Source organism: Etheostoma cragini, chromosome 12 (genome assembly GCF_013103735.1).
Source record: "Etheostoma cragini isolate CJK2018 chromosome 12, CSU_Ecrag_1.0, whole genome shotgun sequence".
Taxonomy (NCBI): Eukaryota; Metazoa; Chordata; class Actinopteri; order Perciformes; family Percidae; genus Etheostoma; species Etheostoma cragini.
The window spans coordinates 11,232,701-11,254,980 of NC_048418.1; the positions used below are offsets into that span (position 1 = coordinate 11,232,701).

Genomic DNA, 22,280 nt, shown 5'->3' on the forward strand with positions numbered 1-22,280 from the left:
CTTACCCTAGTTGCATACAGTCAAGGGTCATAGCTCACTCTGGAGCACTACATCCTCCTGTTCCGCAGAGGGCGCACGTTTGATGCATGGATGGTGTGACAGAAAAAGGGAAGGGTGGCTTTCCTCTTTACAGTATTATGAATGAAAGTCTGTTCTTTGGTTTTTAGCCCTGAAGCAGTTAATATAAAACATTATCAATAAACAGCTAAAAAGGAGCTGAACTAAGCTCGTATAAATTAGTTCAAGATGTCTGCGAGTGCAGTGTATGTCTTGGATTTAAAAGGAAAGGTAAGATAACGGGACAGCCTGCTACGTTGCTAAACTGACGTTAGCCTAGCTAGTAGCTTTGCTAACACATTCTTCGCTGACAGATTAGGATGTGGTTTAGTCTGCAGCAGGCTAGCTAATGCATCGGCATACGTTGGTAATCTGTGTTAAGGTTTTGGCCTTTCATTTAAAACCGTAAAGTGCATCCAAACTAGGAGGTCGGTTTCATGTGATGTTTAAACTCAGAAATATTAGGCCACGTAACGATAAGAAAAGAAACAGGTGACCAGCTGTTAACAGCAGGCAATGTTAAACGGTTGCCAAAACCCCCTTCAAAATTATACTGTTTCTCGCCTCTTTGCTTAAATGCAAGGCATTACATACATTGCATGACAAAGCTACCTATTAACATATTCCAGCCTTTACTGACTTTTGGTAAATTCGGGGTAAACGTTATTCATTGATGTGCATTTCGTTCCAGAAGAATCAAGTTTAACATCTGTTTGTTGCAGCCACCCACAGCTCTTTTTTAGTGGAGTAAATCAGTCTAGGGAACAGGTGCATCACAGACAAGGCCTCTACCTTGTTTTTGTAGTCTATGGCAGCTACTTGTATGTGGAATAGAAAAGATGACTTTTTACAAAACAAATGTTTTCAAGCAGTGTTGTAAAGGTGTTTGTAGATTTAAATGTCTGATGTTTCCATCTAATTTAGTTTGATCACAAAATATATCAGGTCAAAACGTATCTCTTTATGGATGACTAAAGAAAGTATAAATCAATCAACACGTGGAAATATAATAGATTTTGGCTATATTGGTAACTTTACACATTGGTAACTGACCACCAACATTTTAATAACTATTTCATTACTATATATTGATGATATTCATCAGGTTTTCATCGTTACCAACAGTACTGCAGCTGATATTGCTAGCTGCACAAATACTGTCTTTCTCTTTAAGGTCCTGGTGTGCCGAAATTACCGGGGGGATGTGGACATGTCGGAGATTGAGCACTTCATGACCCTTCTGATGGACAAAGAGGAGGAGGGGACCCTCTCTCCAATCCTGGCCCATGGGGGAGTCCGTTTTATGTGGATAAAACACAATAACCTCTACTGTATCCTTATTGTTCACTCCTTTGTGTTTTTACCCACACAACTTATCAACGCTATTATTATATTTTTTGTTCTACGTGGATTTACAACTCTTACATTCTTAACACACATCACATCAGTGGTCGCAACATCCAAGAAAAACGCTAGCGTCTCGCTGGTCTTCTCTTTCTTGTACAAAATTGTCCAGGTAGGACTGAATGCTTTCATCTATAGCCACTTAACTCCATTAAAAACACTAACAAGTCAATGTACTGGTTAATAAAACTACATTTGTTTTCTTTAGGTATTTTCAGAGTATTTCAAAGAATTGGAGGAAGAGAGCATTAGAGATAACTTTGTCATCATATACGAGCTGATGGATGAGCTGATGGACTTTGGCTATCCTCAGACCACTGACAGCAAAATTCTGCAGGAGTAAGTATCTTCTTTGCCATAGTCTCACTTCAATTAACTTTATGTATATTTATGTATTAGAGATGCCGCTAATGAATACTGCCATTATTGATTAACCTTTGGCTCACGTTTTTATTGCATTTTTGTCTATAAAATGACCAAAACATTACTTGTTTATTAGTCTGTTCCAAGGTCCAAATTTATGTCGGACGTGTGATTTAAAAAAAACAACTAAACAAATGTATTTGGTTAACAATTATTTAAATTGAAAAAAAGTCTGAAATTGTAACAGTTGAAAAGCTTAAATGTTTTTTAATGGTATTTTTTCACCTGATAATCAACTTTGTTGATTTTATTACATTTTCTTTGATTGTCTGTTGGTCAGCAATTTCTTTGAGCGCTAATTCTCACGATGACATTTCCTTGGGTTTTTACCAGTCAGTGCAGTTAGACCTGCTATTTGATGCAAAATGTTATGCACTAAAGGTTGCGTAGCCGTTAAATCTTAGCTTTGGTGTTATTATATTGTCATTTCTATATGTATCTGACAGGCAAAAGAATCTTACTGTCCTCATCATAAAGTACTGTAAATGGCTGTTTAAACTCACGGGACTGTGGCTGATGCAGACATGTAGCAAGCTAACTCTGGTTTTCCCCCAAGTGTTCTGAGTACAGTAATAAGTCAGACAATCCTCCCTATTTAGTAACCATGAGAATCAGTCTCTGTTTGTCTTTGATGTGTTCTGGTAAGTCACTTTTGCAGACAGTCAATTTCCCCTTTTCTCTATTTTGCCTCAGTGTTTACATTTTTGTTTCTCAGATACATAACCCAGGAGGGACACAAGCTAGACACCGGCGCCCCACGACCCCCCGCCACAGTCACCAATGCTGTCTCTTGGAGGTCAGAGGGCATCAAGTACAGGAAGAATGAGGTCTTCCTGGACGTCATTGAGTCAGTCAATCTCCTGGTAAGAAGTCCTCGTTTTAGAAGCGCTGTGTTGCTTAAGCCTTAAGGAATGCCAGTCACAGGGCTAATAAACTTCCTCCCAGCGTGCGTCACAACATTAGCTCGCTGATTGTGATGTATTTCCTGTAGACTGCAGCAAGTGCTTTTTTTAAGTGGCTAATGCTGTCTTTGACGTGGTTCTTTATGCTACTTGTAATCCCAATCTTTCACAGGTTAGTGCCAACGGTAATGTTCTACGTAGTGAGATCGTTGGCTCCATTAAGATGCGTGTCTTCTTGTCTGGAATGCCTGAGTTGCGGCTGGGCCTCAACGACAAGGTTCTTTTTGAAAACACTGGAAGTGAGTTATCTCTTATAAAAGACTCTAGTCATATTGTGTTAACTGGGTGAGCAGCTGCCTGACTGATTTGATGGATAAACCCTTTCAAAGTATAGAAAAGTGACAATCAGAATACTCTTCCTGGCACCCATTGGCAGACATCATATCTGTTCCCTGACGCTTGTTGGAAAAATCCTAAATGTTGTAGTTGCTATGCCGGAATTGTACCATTTCTCGCAATGCCGTCTTCTTGTATTTTTCTTCTGTTCATATCATCTTTTGTTTTTTCATGGAGGAGGAAAGAGTAAATCGGTAGAGCTGGAAGATGTGAAGTTTCACCAGTGTGTCCGTCTGTCTCGCTTTGAGAACGACCGCACCATCTCCTTCATTCCTCCTGATGGAGAGTTTGAGCTTATGTCCTACCGTCTCAATACTCACGTGAGTACTGTAGATCAGACACCTTCTACCCCCCTGTGTATTCTACCAGCAGGCTCTGGTGGTTCGATCGACTGACCTCTAACAAGAGGAAGGGTGTGAAATGAACACCTGCAAAGTACAAAATCTCTTGCTGGTCATTTTCTGAGGTGGCATCAGTCTTAAGTTACTTGGTTTTCTGCCTGTATATTGTCCTTACAGTCCACCATATCAATAAATGATTCAGCTGTAGGAAATACAAGCAACTAATGCAGGGGTTTTCCCTAACTATCTAGGCTTTGATGCAGCACCTAAGCCGTTTTTAGGCACCACCTAAGCGGAATTAATGTAACCAAAATACCTTTCTCACAACTAATTAGTGTAGTTTCTCCCAAGAAGACTTATTTAGCAAGTTTTGTCTTTAAGCTTTGTGTTAATTTGTATTATTCGCTTTAGCTTTTCCAAATTTTTTGACACAGGTAATTCTTGTCCAAAATAATGTGAAATTGCATTATCTTGATTAAAAATGTTTATATTTTCTTGACCGAGGACCCCTTAATCCCCTACCAGATTAAGGCACCTAAGAGATCTAGGGAAAACACTGTAATTTATTTGGATTCAAAATCAGGAGTACAAGCCACATTTCCCTTGTCGAGCGTGTAAGGTAAACCTTCTTTACTACTTAAATGAGGTGGTGCCTATAACTCACTACAGAAGAGTACAACAAAATAAGAGCTGAATCCCACTGTCCTTCTTAATGACGTATTCTAGTAACTCTTCCAAAAAGATATTATTTGGTGGCAGTACCTCAGTCCGTAGGGAGTTGGGTTCGGAACTGGAAGGTTGTCGGTTTAAGTCCCTGTACAAACCAAAGTATAGAGTGTGGATCGGTAGCTGGAGAGATACCTCCTGGGCACTGCCAGGTGCCCTTGAGCATGCACCGTACCCTGCCATCCCCTCAGGGCACTGGTCCATCTGGCAGCCCACTCACTCTAACATCTCTCCATTTGTGCATGATTAGGTCCTGAGCATGTGTGTGTATTTCAGGCCTGTGTGAGGTGATTACTAACAAACTGGGTAAGCACAGTGTAAACTGTAATTTTTCCCACTGGGGATCAATAAACAATATAGATGATAATGAATTAAATTAAATGAATGGCCCTTCAATTGGGTATCTATTCCTGTGAACCCCAGGTGGAGACGCTGTTGACCTACTAATAAATATATATTTTTTATAACTTCCCTGGAATCTTGATTTCCAGCAGCAATTGACACAAATGTTGCTACAACATATGAAAGATCCCTATCCCATAATGGTCGTGCCCGGGTGTTACTTTCTGTAGTCATTTTTTGTCAGTCTATCAGACAAGCGTTATATATAATTAAATTAAATAATTGTATTTGGAAAGCTTGCCAAATTTGTTATTTTGTGTGAGCCCTCGTTTTCTTGAACTTGTCAAGGTGTCGAGTGCACGGCACGACCCATAGAATCACATTTAGAGCAACTACGCTAGATTGAAGAGTTTTACTTTAACCGCTACACTATCAATCCAACATGGTGTTTGATAAACTGTGGTAAAATCGGGTGAATCATGACCGTACACTACAGTAGATGTGTTATTCCATGTTTTATTTTCCAATATACGCTGGCTCAGTTTGTAAAGCAGCCCACTAGAATGACTCCCTGTACCACTGACAGCTAACAGTTTTCTCTTGGTTAAATATAGAGATTGGACTTTCTTGAGGTCTTATATTGAACAAAGATGTATACAACAACGTTTTTGGAAGGCACAGTCCTTAAGCTAGATACATATTTAAACACAAACTTCTAACCTGTAAAATAACGAATGCGATGGGATCTCGGCCAAACCAGCCTTTTCTCAAATGAGGCTGAATTGCTTCATTAACCAGGTCAAGATCGTTTCTACACTAAAAAACATAGTCATGAAGAGAAATGGAAAATCATATGTAATGGGAAAATGGGGAGGCTACAGGCAAAAAACTTTAGGTTAAGCAAGGTTAAAATGCTGTTAAATTCTCGCTAAATGTTTCACAATAGGATCGCCAGTAACCCTTTGGGAGGGGAAGTAGTACAGTGGGGCAGAGGTTTCTCCAGCTACTAGCAACCATGACATTTTCCACACAAGAAACATGTCATTCAGTGATTTACCACATTTATACATTCATTATCTGGTTATATTCATCAAATAAAACCTTCTAGAGTTGCATATTACTCTACCATACCTGTCATACCTACTCCTTCCATAAACCCACCTCAATTTAATGGGTGAGTGGTACTGCTGTGAAAAAATGAACGCAACAAAATATAGTGACACAACAACTTCAAAGTTTTATATTTTTTCATCAAAAGTAAACTGTATACCTTCCGGCTCAGTATCTCTGTCACAATTATAAAAGACACACAATTAAAGGTTCAAGATTGATTATGTTAAAACATTTAGTTCCTCAGTATCTTAAGATTGGCTGATGTATTGTTATCAGATTTTTTTTTAACTTCCTAATATCAATATCGGCCATAAAAATGTAGTATAAGCCAGTAAACTGTATACATATTTTAGGTTGATACACTAAGAAACATGTTACATAACAATGTTTTATGTTGATTCTGGTTGTAGTTATGCTGGCAGTCCACCAGGTGGTGACTGTTCCATATGTTATTTAAATTGACATGTATGAAAAGTGTATTACAGCTTGTTTGAAATGAACTTGATAGTGAGTAAAATATGTATTTTTTATTTTAGGTGAAGCCCTTGATCTGGATTGAATCTGTCATTGAGAAGCACTCCCACAGTCGGATCGAGTACATGATCAAGGTAGGTCACTTTTACGAACATCAGTAAGGCCGGGTTTAAGGGCGAGACATTGTGTTGAACTTGACATGCTTGTTTTTTTCGCCTAAGGCCAAGAGTCAGTTCAAAAGGCGTTCCACGGCCAACAACGTGGAGATCCACATTCCTGTGCCAACGGACGCTGACTCACCCAAATTCAAGACCACAGTGGGCAGTGTAAAGTGGGTGCCTGAGAACAGCGAGATCGTCTGGTCAATCAAGTCCTTCCCTGTGAGCATGACTCAGGAGCATCATACACATGGTTACGCCGCTGTGTGATCTTATGTTTGGGCTTTTAAGTATTAGCTCAAGATTTTTGGTTACAGTTTGCTTGTGTTTTTCACCTGTCTCTTGTCATTGTAGGGAAACTGTCAGTTTTATACAAAAGCTAATGTTAAGTATTATAAATGTTATGTTCTGACTTCTCTCAGGGTGGAAAGGAGTATTTGATGCGAGCCCACTTCGGTCTGCCGAGTGTAGAAGCGGAAGACAAGGAGGGGAAGCCACCAATTAGTGTCAAGTTTGAGATCCCATACTTCACCACCTCAGGCATCCAGGTACATCGCGCGCACACACACACACACACACACACACACACACACACACACACATACACACACACACAAACACAATGCCTGGGTCGAGCGGTGTTCTCAAAAGTAATTGATTTAACCTTCCTTCAGCAGCAAGTGGGTAGAGGTGAAATAAGATGAAACTTGGAGACATAATAAGTCTAAAACATTAAAAAAAAACAAATGCTGCAGTTTATTTGCACCTGCTGTTTGTTTACTGCCCAGTTTGCATGCACGCATAGTCCACATATCTTGCGGTTTTCGGTTGTTTCCCTGTAATCCTGGATTTAAAATTCATGGGACGTAGCAGTGTCTCTCATATGAACTCTCTCTTTCTCCATTGTAGGAATTCAAACAATTCATATTTTTCATGTTTTGTTTTGCCAGAGGGGGCAGTAAGGGAGCACAATTAAACTATGAGACACCTTTTGTGGTAGAAAACATTTCTACTGTTGAACAAACCAGAAAGCAACTGCTCATTAACTTGGACTAGGCCCTCTGCCTCCATGTAAATCACAGTGATAGAAAATGCCATTCTTAGTTACAGGTAAGTAGATTCATTGCACTTTGATTGTGATTCCCATGAAACTGAGAGAGAAGCTAATGTTCCTTCATGTTTGAAGAAAACTCTTGCTGACCACAGACTTACACAGATGTGCTGCACTTACTGTATAATCACAGTTGTCCTGTGATTATACGTGTAGCACCACAGTAACACAAAATTAAGTTTTCCCATGTCTTGATGTGAGGAAACAACGGCAACTTGACAAACTTCATTTTAAAATATCATATTCTTGCCCAAAAAGAAAATGTATTTCCACAAATTTTCCACTAGTGCATTTACAAATTCCACCTCAGTGTTACATTAACCAGATCTGATTTGACATTGTCCTTCATTATTTTGAGCAAGAACTCCTGAATTTAATACACAGTGAGGGGAAAAACTATTTGATCCTCTGTGGATTTTCTACATTTTCACACTGACAAAGAAATGACCAGTCTATAATTATAATTGTAGATTTATTTGAACAGCGAGAGACAGAATAACAAAACAAAATCCAGGAAAACGCATGTCAAAAATGTTATAAATTGATTGCATTTTAATGAGGGAAATATGTATTTGACCCCTTTTGCAAAACATGGCTTAGTACTTGGTGGCAAAACCCTTGTCGATCACAGAGGTCAGACGTTTCTTGTAGTTGACCACCAGGTTTGCACGCATCTCAGGAGGGATTTTGTCCCACTCCTCTTTGCAGATCTTCTCCAAGACGTTAAGGATTCGAGGCTGACATTTGGCAGCTCAAACCTTCAGCTCCCTCCACAGGTTATGGTATGGAGTTCTGGAGACTTGCTAGGCCACTCCTGGACCTTAATGTGCTTCTTCTTGAGCCACTCCTTTGTTGCCTTGGCCGTGTGCTTTGGGTCACTGTCATGCTGCAATAACCTTCCACAAACCATTTTCAATGCCCTGGCTGAGGGAAGAAGGTTCTCACCCAAGATTTGACGGTACCTAGCCTTGTCCATCGTCCCTTTGATGCGGTGACGTTGTCCCGTTCCCTTAGCAGAAAAACACCCCCAAAACATAATGTTTCCACCTCCATGTTTGACGGTGGGGATGGTGTTCTTGGGGTTATAGTTAGCATTCCTCCTCCTCCAAACACGGCGAGTTGAGTTGATGCCAAAGACCTCCATTTTGGTCTCATCTGACCACAACACTGACCTTGCGTGCGCTGCAGGTTTTCAGTCCTTCATGGTGTAGTGTGTTACCAGTTTTTTTCTTGGTGACTATGGTCCCAGCTGCCTTGAGATCCTTGACAAGATCCTCCCGTGTAGTTCTGGGCTGATTCCTCACTGTTGTCATAGTCATTGCAACTCCTCGTGGCGAGATCTTGCATGGAGCCCCAGGCCAAGGGACATTGATAGTTCTTCCCTTTGCGAATAATTTCCCCAACTGTTATCACCTTCTCACCAAGCTGCTTGTTAATGGTCTGTAGCCCATTCCAGACTTGTGTAGGTCTACAATCTTGTTCCTGACATCCTTGGAGAGCCCTTTGGTCTTGGCCATGGTGGAGAGTTTGGAATATGATTGATTGCTTCTGGGGACAGTTGTCTTTCATACAGGTAACAAACTGAGATTAGGAGCCCTCCCTTTAAGAGTGTGCTCCTAATCTTAGCTCGTTACCTATTTAAAAGACACCTGGGAGCCAGAAGTCTTTCTAATTGAGAGGGGATCAAATACTTATTTCCCTCACTGTAGGTAGGGGATATTTGAACCAGAATTTATAAACTGGTGCATTTATTTAAATGCTAGTTTTCCTAGGGACAGGTGACAAGTTATCAATGCTACTTCTTTAAATAACAAGATGAGTTTCTTTAAGTGAAGACATCCAAATAGTGGATTGTAAAGCTTAATACATGCAGCAAAGTTTTCATACAAATCACAGAAAAAAATAAGTATTTCTTATTCACTCTCTATAGAGTATATTGGTTATTGAGCAATAATGAGTTACTATAACAGTATAAGCATTTAAATTGTATATCAAATTATATTTAAAAACTGACTTAAATAACAACCGGCATATTTTACAGTAATCTCTTACTTCTGTTCATCTTAAAGGGGGCCTGAATCTCATCTTCTAACACACTTATTTACTTCTTAACTTTTAACACTGCTTTCTGTGTAACTCTCATTAAAAGCTGTGAGATGTCATGTTTTCCACATGTTCAGTTTCTCCACATTTCCTATGAAAGTCAATAAAACCTTATCAAGTTGTTTGGACATTATGCAGCCCACTCGGAAACAAGCATGAACCCAAGATAATAGAAATATGTGATACTTTTAATTGGGGTGGTATTGGCAGTACAAGAATGCTTGCCATTTTCCGAGGTAATTTGGCAGCTGAAAAACTAATCTCTTTTTCCTTTCAAATCTTTGCCATCCATAAATGAACAGATGCTTGAATAAAATCAAGTGCACTAAGTCATAGCGAAGAAACAAAGGCAGGTGCCTGACAGTGCCTTGACCAATGCTACATTAAAAGTCCTTTAAAAAAAAAAATTAAGATCAAAAATGGCTTTAACTTTAATGTTATTTCTAAAATATAAATGAGCGTTCAAGGTTTTTTTTTTAATTAAAATAAATCACTTTAAGAAAAAACTGAAGGTATGTTACATTATGCCATCCTTGTAGAACTAGATCCGACTTTCCCTGTTTGGTTGATGGATCCTCTTTTTTGTGGTTTTCTACCAACCATTGCTGGCTTGTATTCAAACACAAGAAAACAGAGTATTTCCTGTTCACTTCAATCTGGACACACCCTTTGGGCAGAAGTGTCATTGTCTCTAGTGATGAAAGTGAGATGGTCAATGTATTCAATTGTTGTTAAATTTGGCTTTTTTTTTTTAAATTCTTAGCAGTCACCCTGGATTTACATAATAAGTCATAGACATCATCATTATGCTCATTAGGCATCTGGAGCTAGACTAAATAAAACAATCTGATGAAACTAAGGCTAAATGTAAAGATTTCTTTTGTCTTTTTCTTCTGCTAAATTTGTAATTTCCTAGAAGACGGAAACCTGAAAAGGTCTAGTTCTGAAAACTGCAGTGCTCCCTAGGAATTCTTTTCTATTTTGTTTTTCATTTTTTGGGATCGTTGAAGGCCTCCATAGTGTCTGTCAAGCCAAAAGCTTAAAAATCTCTGCTCACTGTTTGCAATCACACGGACTGAGACCCACCATTTTAGAAGCAGCATATTAAGAGCCATATTCCCATCGAGCTCTTGTGCCAGGCCAGCAACCTTTCCCTTATTACAGGGTAACAGCAGACTAGGTCTCAGACTCTAATGCAGCCAGTAACACCACTCTCTACGTGTGAGAAGAGGCTGTGAAGCTTAATTAGACACATGTAAATATCAAAGCATGAGAAAGTTCCCCTTAACTCTACCACTAAGTGTAGGGGAGAGCACATGTGAAGTGTGTATGATACACGTAACTGCACCTTGTAAATTTAACTAGAAATGGAGTGATCCCACACTTTTGTGAAGTGTGGTTACAATTTAAAATCTCCTGTCTTTAGGTGACGCTGAGAAAGCCAATCAGGTTGGCTGATGCTTTTTGGGCCATAGTTTCTTCGACCAAACACCGATAAATTCAGACCACACATGTAGTCTGTACTTACCAAATGAGATACAACAAACATCCTCCTTTCCCCTTCTCATCTTACAAGCCATAATGATGTTTTGCCAGGGCATTGGATGCAGTTTTGCTGACTAGGTACCCACGGTCAGGCCGACTGCATGTTTGGTTGCTGGGTTCAGGAAGAAGTGCTGTGCCGGCAGACTCGGTGATCCCGCGTCTATGTTTTTGTCGTCATGTGTCTGGTGGCCACGGTGCGCTCTCTCTCTCTTTCTCTCTCTCTCTCTCTCTCTCTCTCTCTCTCTCTCTGACCTCACTGTGTAGTGGAAGGTAATAACAAGGCGGCCACTACTAAGGCCTTACCAGAGGCCCGCCGCCACTCAAGCCACAAATTCCTGCCTTGTCTGTCCGGCTCCAGGCTGGGAACCGGTATGATAGAGTCATGGCATGGGGACCTTACCCAGAGAGAGGTCGTGACAGCCATAAAAGGCCCAGTCACATCCCTGTTAATTATGACAGCACAAATCTTTTAGTAGAAACGTGTGAACGTTATTACTGCAGAAGCACATTCAGATACATCTGTAATTTAGTTTTGTAGCACACAGTGACCAATAATATTGCTACTACATGATTAAATATTAATGCTACAGAGAAGTAAGTTCTGAGTCCCCCCCCCCTGACTGGGTCAGACAATGTGCAAATATGTTCAGTGATGGACAGGATGGCAGATTATTTTGAGAGCGTCTTCTCGAAATTCAGCTCTTTGGCAACACTGGTCTGCTGAAATATTGGTTAACGGCTTGTGAAAGTTGTATCTTGATTATGCTGATGTGCAGGGTTTTTTGTCCTCTGTGGCCTCGAAACATACAGTTATGTAAATTAACTTTGTGTCCCTTGAAAGCTGTTCTGTATCTACTTCCCTCTTCTCAGTGTGACTCATACTACTGCTTCTTCACCAACAACACTACTCTTAGTACAACTTGTAGCTTGCTTAAAGGAGTACTCCACTAAAGTTTGTCTTTTGAATATTAAACACTTGCTGTAGGCCATGGAGGTGGCTATGAAAAGTTTACAAACTTGCTCCTATGCAAAGGTTGCAATCACAGGATGTTACAGAAGAGACTCAAAAGTCAAAATACAGTTTTTTATCAACAAATTCAAAGAAGCTTCTCAAACTACTCCTGCAGCAAAATGCACTTTAGCACTGTTTTTTCTATGTTACATACAGGTCCAGTTTGAACATACTACCTATTTGAAACCTGATAATAAACAGGTTGTAGTATGTAAGTGGACATTGCTATTGAGTGCTTGTTTGGAAGTCCTTTATTCAAACTGGCTGGGGCTTAATGGGTACTGTTTGCACTTTCTCCTTCTGTCTGCGTGGGTTTATTTTGGGTTCTTTAGTACTGGTGCACAGTTGAAAGGCATGCGGGTAACAGTAGGCGAATTGTCAGTTCTAAATTTCCCATAGGTGGGAATGTATATTTTGGTTCTATTTTTGGTCTGTATGTGTTAGCCCAGTCATATACTGGCAACCAGGGTGGATCCTGGCTCTCTACCAGTGCATGCTGGGATTGATCAGCAAATTACTTTTGGCATGCTGTCTTATTAATTACACTATACACCAGCATCTTGCATCATGATCTGCAATCCTAAAAACTCAAAGAATAGTTGTATCTTTTATTTGTCATGTCCATACCAGTCATTGAGTTTTGTTCTCCCTTAACAGGTGCGTTACCTGAAGATCATTGAGAAGAGTGGATATCAGGCCTTGCCGTGGGTGCGCTACATCACCCAAAATGGAGGTACGTTATGAGTTCACTAATACTTGTCCAGAGTGCCCTTATGTGCAGGCCTTAGGCAACAGTTGGGCAATGCAGTGCAATGTGGTGGGAACCAACCTTGAGCTGATTCCATGCAGCAGTTCTATGAAAAGGGGATACACTGCAGAACATGAGGCAATGTGGCAACGTCCTGTGAAATGTGAGAAAGTGAATTTTTTTTATGTCAAGCTTCCCTGATCTTCAACCCGAGATTACCAAGGTTGCACATGTTGGTCTTTTTGCTAATGTTGCCACTAATTGCCAAACATCCTCATCTCATTTCCTTTATATTTGATTCATTTTGGGTGGAAAGCATCAGCTGCCTCCACTTGATTTCTCTCCGATACTCTCTTTTCTGTTGTCCATTTGATTAAGTCTTGTCCATTTCCTTCTCAGATTACCAGCTCCGGACCCAGTAGGCAGCGCATCAGCTGGCAGTAGGCAGGTGGAAACCCGAGGGGGTGGAGTTAAGCCGTTTATGCATTATCAATGGCAGGTGTCAGTCATAAGACCAGAAGACTGTCTTTTTGTTTGTTTTCTTTGTATTTTTTGAAGTTATATTGATTTCTGATCAATGCAAATATTAGATGGAGCCTTCAGTTAGGTAAAGTTAAAAAAGACAAAATCCTTTACTACTGTACGGCTCCTAATGTGAATGAGGCCAAGGAAAGCAGGAGTAATGTTTACATCTAGGACATATAGTGCAGAGATGTACATAATCTATCACAATGGGTCAAATTATTTAGTGGAGTACGTTACAATTCTCATTTAAAGTTACTGTAATCACATCCACACAGGTTAATTACACACTCTCCGGTCAGTCTAAGTAGGATATTGTTTTTTATATTAAGCTGCTTTGTTCTGCCACAATTCCTATTAGTTGATTATCTGTATATATTTGTTAAATGTTAATGAACTTCAATCCAGTGTTATTTGTTCAATAATTGTACATTGAAAAGCAAAGTTCTCTTTTTTTTTTCAAGTATTATCACCTCCATGTGATGCCATTGATACATGCCAAAGCAGTGCCCTCCTGCATGGCTCTTGTACTTTTTGACTCCTCTGACATTCAGCTTTGCAGTAAACATAAAGTTTAAAAAAAAGAAATCCCTCTTTTCCACCTCAACACCTGTTTCCCTTTTCCCTGTCTGTACTGTAACCACACACGTTTCAAATCATTAAATGTCTATTTAGAGAAAAGTGTTCCGTCGTCTTCCTGCGTCATTTCGTGTGTGATGTCACTACAGTCATCGTAGTGAGCTGTCATATTGTCATCTGCAGGCACCTGTCCCGCAGAGCAATGAGGAATGCTGAATGATGGGGAAAACTCTGCAGAGTAAGAGAGAGGAGGGGGTTTCCTGTATCAGGCTTGTGGTTGTATAAAAAAAACCTGGATGGTTCTTTCCACCCCGTCCTGGAGGTCTTTTCAAACAGTGCGACTCTTAATACCCAAGGCCCGTGATATCATAGGCATTTGAGTGCCAGCACTCCGTAAACAAGCAGGAGAGCAGGGAAGGATGTGACTCAAGCTGTGGTCAACGGTCGTAGACGTGCTAGAGAGAAATGTAGGATGGACTAGCACAGACTAGCTATTGTTCATGCCAAGCCAGACTGCAGTGGTCCTGCATGAGGTCATTTCTTTAGTTTGTCTTTAAGGAACTGTGATACACACAACTCATGTGAGTGTCTCTAAAAGCAGATTCTAAAGGTCCATGTCACCATAACCTGTAATACGTGAATCGTTCTTTTTACTTGTCACATGAAGGATTCAATTCTATCATTGGTGATGCAATGAGATACAATCTTTTCTTTAAATTCTTTTTGCACGCACCTGTTTTTGTGGAACACATACATAACAGGTGTGCCTAGTCAGTGCACAAAATATGAGTCACTTTCCAAAGAGAAAATGCTTTGTTAATCAGCTTTCAATGTTGAAATTAATCAGCCAGATCAGGTCAACCATTAATCTGTCTGTAACCAAATGCAAGCTGCTAAGTTATGTTCTTATCTTCATCTTTAGTTTTTTTTTCTCTCCATCTAGCAGCACATGAACATCGCTGCTATGACATCTCAAATAGTACAATATGTGATTTCATGCAGCATTTTTCTGTCATCATTGTGACTGTGAGAGAAAATACACTGGTAATCTGCAGCATCTAGAGTAAAGCGAAGTTAGTTTATTAAACGTATTGCTGATTTGCAGAACAAATCTCAGTGCCCACATTAACTTTTAAATTAGAGTACAATTTAGCATGTGTGTGAATACTTGTCTTATGGAGGAGTGATCTGAATGGTATGAGTGGTTATAACACCCATGGTCTGGTGTGATGAGGGCTCTGGTTCATTTTTACCAGACTATTTATTCATACACTTTTACAACTGTACCAACATGATAAATTAAGCATCTCTAACTCAAAGTCATAAAATCTCCACAGCACAGTTGTCGGTAGAACAGACTTGCTGGTCGACGTGTGCTCTCTCTCACTTGGGAACGGTCTCTGTGATACTTGGCAGAGCATGTGAATATAGTATTTGGCACATGATGAGAAGGTTGCATTCATAAAGCAAATTCAACCTCTGGGGAGTTAGAGGAGAGACCTGACATATAACTCATGTTGCATTGCTTACAAAAGGTTTGGTTACACCAAAACATGAGTATCCTCTCATATGTTCACAAACATTTTACATGAACATATACTCTGTTATCTAAGATTCACCGCAGGGTTATCATTACACGTTTCTCAATGGCACAGGTTCCTCATTTATTTAAAAATAAATACAGACTGTAAAATGTTAAAGCAGAAGTGTTAAGATTTATTACTCAGTTATTAAAATTAGACCCTTAATTAAGTTAAAGTTGTGCATTCAAAATATTTAAGTAAACGTGTATAAGTTTTGTCAGCAAAGTAAAATTACTTGTCCAGCAGAATGGCTACCGTTAATGTTATATTATTATATAGTCAAATTTGAATTATCAGTATCGATACACTGATGGGTAAGCAGTTTTGTATTGGTAGCTGGTCGAGGTGGAGGTAATTTAAAGAAACACGCCACCGTTTGTTGAAATTCACCGTCTCCTCTATATTTCTGTTGGTGGGCAAACAACAACAAACAACAACCTAATTACTTCTTTTGGCTTGCGTATTCACAACAAGTGCAAATAGCAATGCAGATTAAGACTAGACAATTTCCTAGGCAGATATAGTCCCAAAGTGATTTGGGACTATATAGGGCAAAGCATAAGCAAAGCACTGCTACACGGCAGCGAGATATAACGCAACACCTGAAAAGTGAGTACAGGTCTTATATGGGTCGATTTATCCCGTAAAATAACGATGCGTCATGTTTACAATAATCACTTACTCTGTGGACAGCAGTTTATTGTGTCCATTCGTTATGGGGCATTTTTTTCTCTCCAATTGACTATATTGCACCGCAAAGAAAAAGTCTAGGACTACAGCATGGATCAACGCCGAGAAATCCTCGTAAGCCGTGACACAACTGCGGGCACGTTCATTTTGATTTGGTGAATGAAACAAAAGCTTCACCTTTCCACTCAAAGAGTTATTTGGTTGCCATGCCAACATTTTTTACCATTGTTATTGATTTTATAGCAGATGCCTCACTGTAGTTATTGTCAATGGAAATAACTATGGTTACTCAACAGTGTGATGAAGCAACAGGTAGAGGTCTGACAGCGTGGCAGTGTCAACTTCAAACACAGGTGTGCCACGAGGAACCTCGTGTTTATCCACACACGGAACCCCGGCGCCTAGCAACCGAGGGAAATCCTCTCGTGTCGCATCAGGACTTTGATCACTGTGTGATGTCAAGACAGGTCGTTCCCCTCTCAGGCACGCAAAGTGCCCCAATAATCGTGTGTGTGAAGTCTCTCAGCCTCAGTTGTGAAATACAAATAGTTGGTGAGTCACTTTGAGACAGTAACTGGAGAAAAGCTATTTCACTATAGGCCAAGCCGTGGAATGTGAGGGACTCCCTCCCACAGAAACCTAAAGGAGTTGTTACACTGGTTGAAAAAAAACACCAGGAGCTCAGTGTGTGGTCTGTGCTGGCTTTACAGCAGGGTATTCCTAAAGTGTAGGGAAATTTCCACCCTTGTGCGTTGACCGTAGAATAATATTGGTTCAGAGAGCATATAGCTGAGTGTTCAACCTACCTGGCCTTGAGACACTGTTGTAATCTCTCTGTCTCCAACCCACACATCGCTGACAGATAGTGTGGGGAGACTGTACTGCAGTGCATGACAGTAGGTCATATAGCCTCATCAGAGCATTTACATTGGGTCAGTTCCTTGTAGTGTCACAGGGTCAAAGTGCACATCAGGGTTAACATTTGGGCCCTATCCTATATTCACTTCCCATTAAGATATCTTTATTGTGTTTTTGCCTTGGAAACTGAATCATCAACAGTGGAATCCAAAGTCTGAAAGATCAGCAAGTGCAGTGAAGCTTCAACAACCTTATTGTCAACCTCATTTGATAACACACAGACCATATTAGTATAGACTTCCAGAGCAGTGGAACCCAAGCTGTGGGCTGGACCCTCCAGGTGGTCCTAAGATAAATCAGACGGCAGCAGATGAGTATAGGAATAGTTAAACATTTTGGGTTATACACTTATTCCCTGTTCTTTTTTTTTTTTTTCACAAAGTAAGATTAGAGAATCAAGATCAATCTCATGTCTTGTGGTGTTGAACAGGTAAGTGTATAGCTTAGCATAAAGACTGCAACTGGGGAAAACCACTAACAAGCCAAGTGGCGTGTAAGTGCACGCCCGCTGAGTACAGCGTAGTCATACATGCGGATAGCTTAAAATGTGTACAGATAACACGCCACTTATCTTAAGAAAGTTGCCATGTGTAGTCACGCAAAGTTATGATGACATATTGCTTGGCAAATAAGCGAGTAAGCTCAATTCTCAAAACGTCAAATTACCTACCTAAAAATTGTCAAAGAAAATACTCAATGGTTACTTCCCTCATATTTTGCCTATTTGGCTGGGCATAAAGCAACAATCTACTACCCTTGATACTGTCATGGCACCCTAAACAAAAAAGGCACTCAACGCTCGCTGTCAGTGGAGTTGTGTTTGTTTTGTCTGTTGGTAAATGTGTCCTCACTTATCCTAACTGAATGTCGATAGAAGAAGCATAGCTTTTTAAATACGCCCCCAGTCATTCTTTATCGCTTTATATTTACATGTTTGTCTTTCTGTTATGTTATGGAGTTGCAGTGCCACAACATACCCTGCACTGCTGAATGAGTGTGTGAAAACGACACATCTAAAATTAAGGTTCTTTACAACATGAGGCCAAATCTGCAGGGCCGTGTTAAGCATGTTTTCCTTTGACAACTGTCTGTAATGGCACTGGTCTTTAAAAGTAAACAATCCCCCACTAAATAACTATAGATTTGTCCAGCTTGCATGAGAAGAAAGTTGTCTTGTTAAAAAAAGATGTCTTCCTTTATCAAGTACATGAAAAGAGAAGAAACACCTAGTGTGCTTACGTAGCACTGGGCATAATTTATGTTTTATTGCAAGGAAGGAAGTCACTCTTCTTATGTCAATGAACAAAACTGTGAAAATAAATGTGGCTTGAGCCAGAATGCTGATTGAGAATTCTTTTCTTGTCTCACAATAGACGGTAACGTCCTTGTCTGTCCTCTTTGAGAAAGCACAAGGACACCTGGCTGTTAGATGTAAGTTCAAAGGCCTGTATGAGCTTTCAGTTACCTTCTGTTCCTCTTTCATTTTTGGATAAAGAAAGTCAAGTGCACAACGAGCACAAAGACACCTTGCACTCAGACAACTGCAGCCCTTCAGCAGTACCACAGAGGACAAACCTGTCCTTCAAATTGCTTTTTTAACCAGCTAAACATCTACATCTGGATATTATCTGGACACTAACAGCTGTAATAAATGTTGACACGCTCATCAGAAACCATCTAATTCACTTTGAGTGTGCACCAGAGCGCCTTTTGGTTTTGCTCCCTGCTCCTGAAAATATTTGTGTTTTCCCGTCTCCCGCTCTTCTGGACATTTGATAGGCCTTGGACGGCGTCTGACATACTTTCTGCTGTCTTAATGCTGGCCTGTTGCACCAAATGATATTTTAGCACAAGTGCATGGCAACAGCAAAACAAAGAGGCACAAGAAGAATTCTTTGGCCAACCGCTTTTTGAATTACTGATCATGTAAAAACCCACTGTGGCTCCCAGATTGCAAACATCAGTCCTTGGAGCCTGCATGCAAACCAGCCCTCTAAATAGGCTTGTCTATTTCTGTTGGGCTGTGGGGGAAACATGTGTTTGACATCAGTGTCACTCGCTAGACATTTTTCAGTGGGGCTTCATTGTCCTCTCACAGCAGCTCCACTTAAATTGACGGGTGACAATGGCCGATTTCAAAGAGTGATTGCAGTTAGCTCAATGAGCTCATGTTTGAGGACAGCCCTGCTTACTTAGGTTAAAGGCTTTTTGGACCCAACATTGTGTTTTACTTTGAATCTGTTTGAGCTGCTGTTCATACTAGCTACCTCTTTGAAATGGGCTCTGGATATGCAGCAGCAAAGTAAACACACGCACAAAGTACAGCGTATCCCGCACCACAACAAACTCTCCAAGACTATCAAGCCATGTACGACATGCTTAACATCAAAGAACAAAGTCGTAAGCAACTTTAAATCAGCAAATTACTCTGAAACCTGATGCGCAGTGACAGGTTGGGCAGGCGAAAGTGAAAAAGCAGCTCCATACTGCCATAACAACTACTGTTGAGGCGGTCATAATCAAAATACTTAACCGGTAAATTACTCCATCTGTTCTACTGATGATCCAGTGGGAAAAAAATGCTTAGTGGCTCCATGGTATGGAAATGTAATTGCTCAAATGTGTGTTTCGGCTCATAACTAACATTAGGTCACAAAACTTTGTCTCATGAAATGTTTTAAAATGAGAATGACATTAACTTTCAGTCCAAGTAGGAAAAGTCCCAGAGATACTTTACCCAACATGAAAGGATTACATGAATGAGACATAAAAAGAAAAAAACATTGGACTTTAGGAGGATTTTCTTTCAAATCTGTCAGATTGTGACTTTCACGTCAAGTGAAGTTTTCATTTTCAGTTTCTCTGATGTAATTCTAATCCTAGACTTCAATCTAACCAAACCCTATTACCATTGTTCTTAGCTTTAGCAAACTATATACAACACTCTAAAATTCACCGTTTTTAAAACGTATTGTACTTGTTTGACTTTTAAAAGAATCCTTTCCACGACATCCACATAGACATTTGTGGTGCTGTCTGTTACATGATCCCTTTGTGGTAAAATCTTCATGTTACTCATGTCCACAAAAATTGTCTGCTTTTTGGGAGTTTTTATACCATTTTTGTGACTCTGAGACTCTGATGTGAAGCTGAAAGGATAGAGCTGAAAAACAGAAAAGCCTGCATCGCAACTCTCTGGGTGAAACGTTCAAATACAAATTCTCCTGTTGCAAAGACAGGTGATGCTTGTGACCAGTATCCTCATGAACCCAACCAGTGACTGTTTCCCAGTCCCAATGTGTATTTACCTATTCAGCTTGTGGAGAAGTGAAGGAATGAGAGGCCTGTGTGACACCAGCTCTCTTCCTCTATAATTTCCGTCCCCATTTTCCACCAAGACCACTCAATCTTACAACCATATGGTGGTTTGCTGCCATAACCATTCACAGCTGAGTAAAAATAAACCTTTGGGACGCATCCTTGGGACAGGGGTTAGGAGACACATTCAGTATGACTTGTGCTTAATGTTGTGCTGCTTGTGATAACCTACTATGATTCATCCTATCTGCAGATGATTCCCCTCATGTAATTTGCAATGGGAGTACGGTCAGGGTATACAATATCATTCAGTTAAAATTCAAGGGTGAGGCAAAAATAGAAATTCAACCACATGAAGAAGTTGAGACCAGAAATAGCTTGTTTGATGGGTATATAATTCAGTGGTGCAATGATTAGGTCTCTCCAGGGAGCTTTAACCCCCCACCCCCATTTATGATTTGGGTATGGTGGTTGCACACGTGGTTAGCTTACTGTGTGCTTCTGCATAAGACAGAGGAGGTTTAAAGAATTCATACATCCTGAAACATTTAGATAGAAAAAAACACATCTTTAAATGTATATTGCACACACTCCCAAAATAAACTCACATGTTAAGAATTAGGCAATTTAGGGTTAATCTTTGAGAAAATTAGTTAGATTATCTGATGCTATGTCTTCATTCTTTGTGCAAACACATCATGTCTTCATATCATAGTCTGATGTAGTAACTGCTGTATATTAGAAGGTGTGGTGGCTGCCTAATGCCTCCCACATCGATTAACCTGTAAATGTGGTATGAGGCATGCAGACTTCGAGACACGATCTTCGCCCACCTCAGAGCAATTACAGAGATTACTGTCTCTATAATTATTGGGACTGATTTATGGCTGGCTAGATATTGTAACAAATAGTGTTTCACAATGGAAAAAAACTGTGTGGAAATATGTTCATTAACAGCTCAAATGCTTATTTGCAGACAAAATTAACAGGCACACATTTTATATAGGTAATAACTTCATTGAACTCTAATATGAGGACTTCACAGGACTACATTTTTCTTTTGAAATGTATGTCTTTCTTTTGTTGTGAGATTGATAAATCCCAACGTAGGTTTGAGCCACACCGTACGAAGCATGGCAATGTTGGTTGGACAGTTGGTCGGTCTGTCCACCACTTGGGTCCAAACTGATATATCTTAACAACTGTTGGATGGATTGCCATAAAATGTGATTCAGACAGTCATGTCCCCGTCAGGTTAACTTGTAATCACTTTTTTGATCCCTTAACCTTCCATATAGCATTAGGTTAAAAATTGTGTCCAATATTTTGATTTGTAACTGCTAAACAAATGCCATTTTCATCAGCCTCAAGTGTACTTTGTGTTTGGTGCTAATTAGTTGACAAGCTAAACTAAAATAGTAAAAATTGTGAAAACACCACCTGCTGATGCATGTTAGCATTGTCTTTGTGAGCATATTAGCATGATGGCGTTAAGTACAGCCTCACAGAGCAGCAAGTCTTGTTTCATCACAATTAGGACATGATCCTCAATTTCAAAAGCAACACAATCACTAAAACTGGGAGTAGAGGGCTTTTACTTGACAAAAGTGTATTTAAAAAAAGGTGGTAAAGAGAGGGAAACTCATTATACATGTTGCAGACCTGAATATATGTCAATGAAAAGATCCTTTTAAATTGACCTTTTCACCCAAGGTTAATTAACTTTTGGACTCTCAGCATTCACGGGTGTTTAAAAATCTCCAACTTCCATCTGTCAGCACACCAAAGCTGAGGTTGTAGTGCTGTGATCACTAT

General features: G+C 40.0%; 1 protein-coding gene across 2 annotated transcripts; it reads left to right on the plus strand.

Annotated features, from left to right (window-relative positions):
• The first annotated feature begins 39 nt into the window (after positions 1-39).
• Positions 40-14,063, plus strand: ap1m1 (adaptor related protein complex 1 subunit mu 1). Of its 2 annotated transcripts, none has more exons than XM_034888294.1 (12): positions 40-288; positions 1,232-1,388; positions 1,506-1,573; positions 1,670-1,800; positions 2,600-2,747; positions 2,959-3,085; positions 3,360-3,502; positions 6,241-6,312; positions 6,400-6,558; positions 6,759-6,884; positions 12,765-12,840; positions 13,255-14,063. In XM_034888294.1, exons 1-12 carry the CDS (start codon positions 247-249, stop codon positions 13,275-13,277), a joined length of 1,272 nt encoding a protein of 423 aa, XP_034744185.1. In that variant the 5' UTR covers positions 40-246; the 3' UTR covers positions 13,278-14,063. The 2 variants fall into 2 exon arrangements, with proteins under 2 accessions (XP_034744185.1, XP_034744186.1); XM_034888295.1 differs by having other exon boundaries at positions 3,363-3,502.
• Positions 14,064-22,280: the final 8,217 nt, after the last annotated feature.

What these genes read in the sequence shown, in the direction of transcription:
- ap1m1 (XM_034888294.1), top strand. Translation starts at nt 247, where the DNA reads ATGTCTGCGAGTGCAGTGTATGTCTTGGATTTAAAAGGAAAG. An exon ending in GGTCAATCAAGTCCTTCCCT is followed by an intron (nt 6,559 to 6,758) that starts GTGAGCATGACT and finishes GACTTCTCTCAG; the next exon opens with GGTGGAAAGGAGTATTTGAT. An exon ending in TCACCACCTCAGGCATCCAG is followed by an intron (nt 6,885 to 12,764) that starts GTACATCGCGCG and finishes CTCCCTTAACAG; the next exon opens with GTGCGTTACCTGAAGATCAT.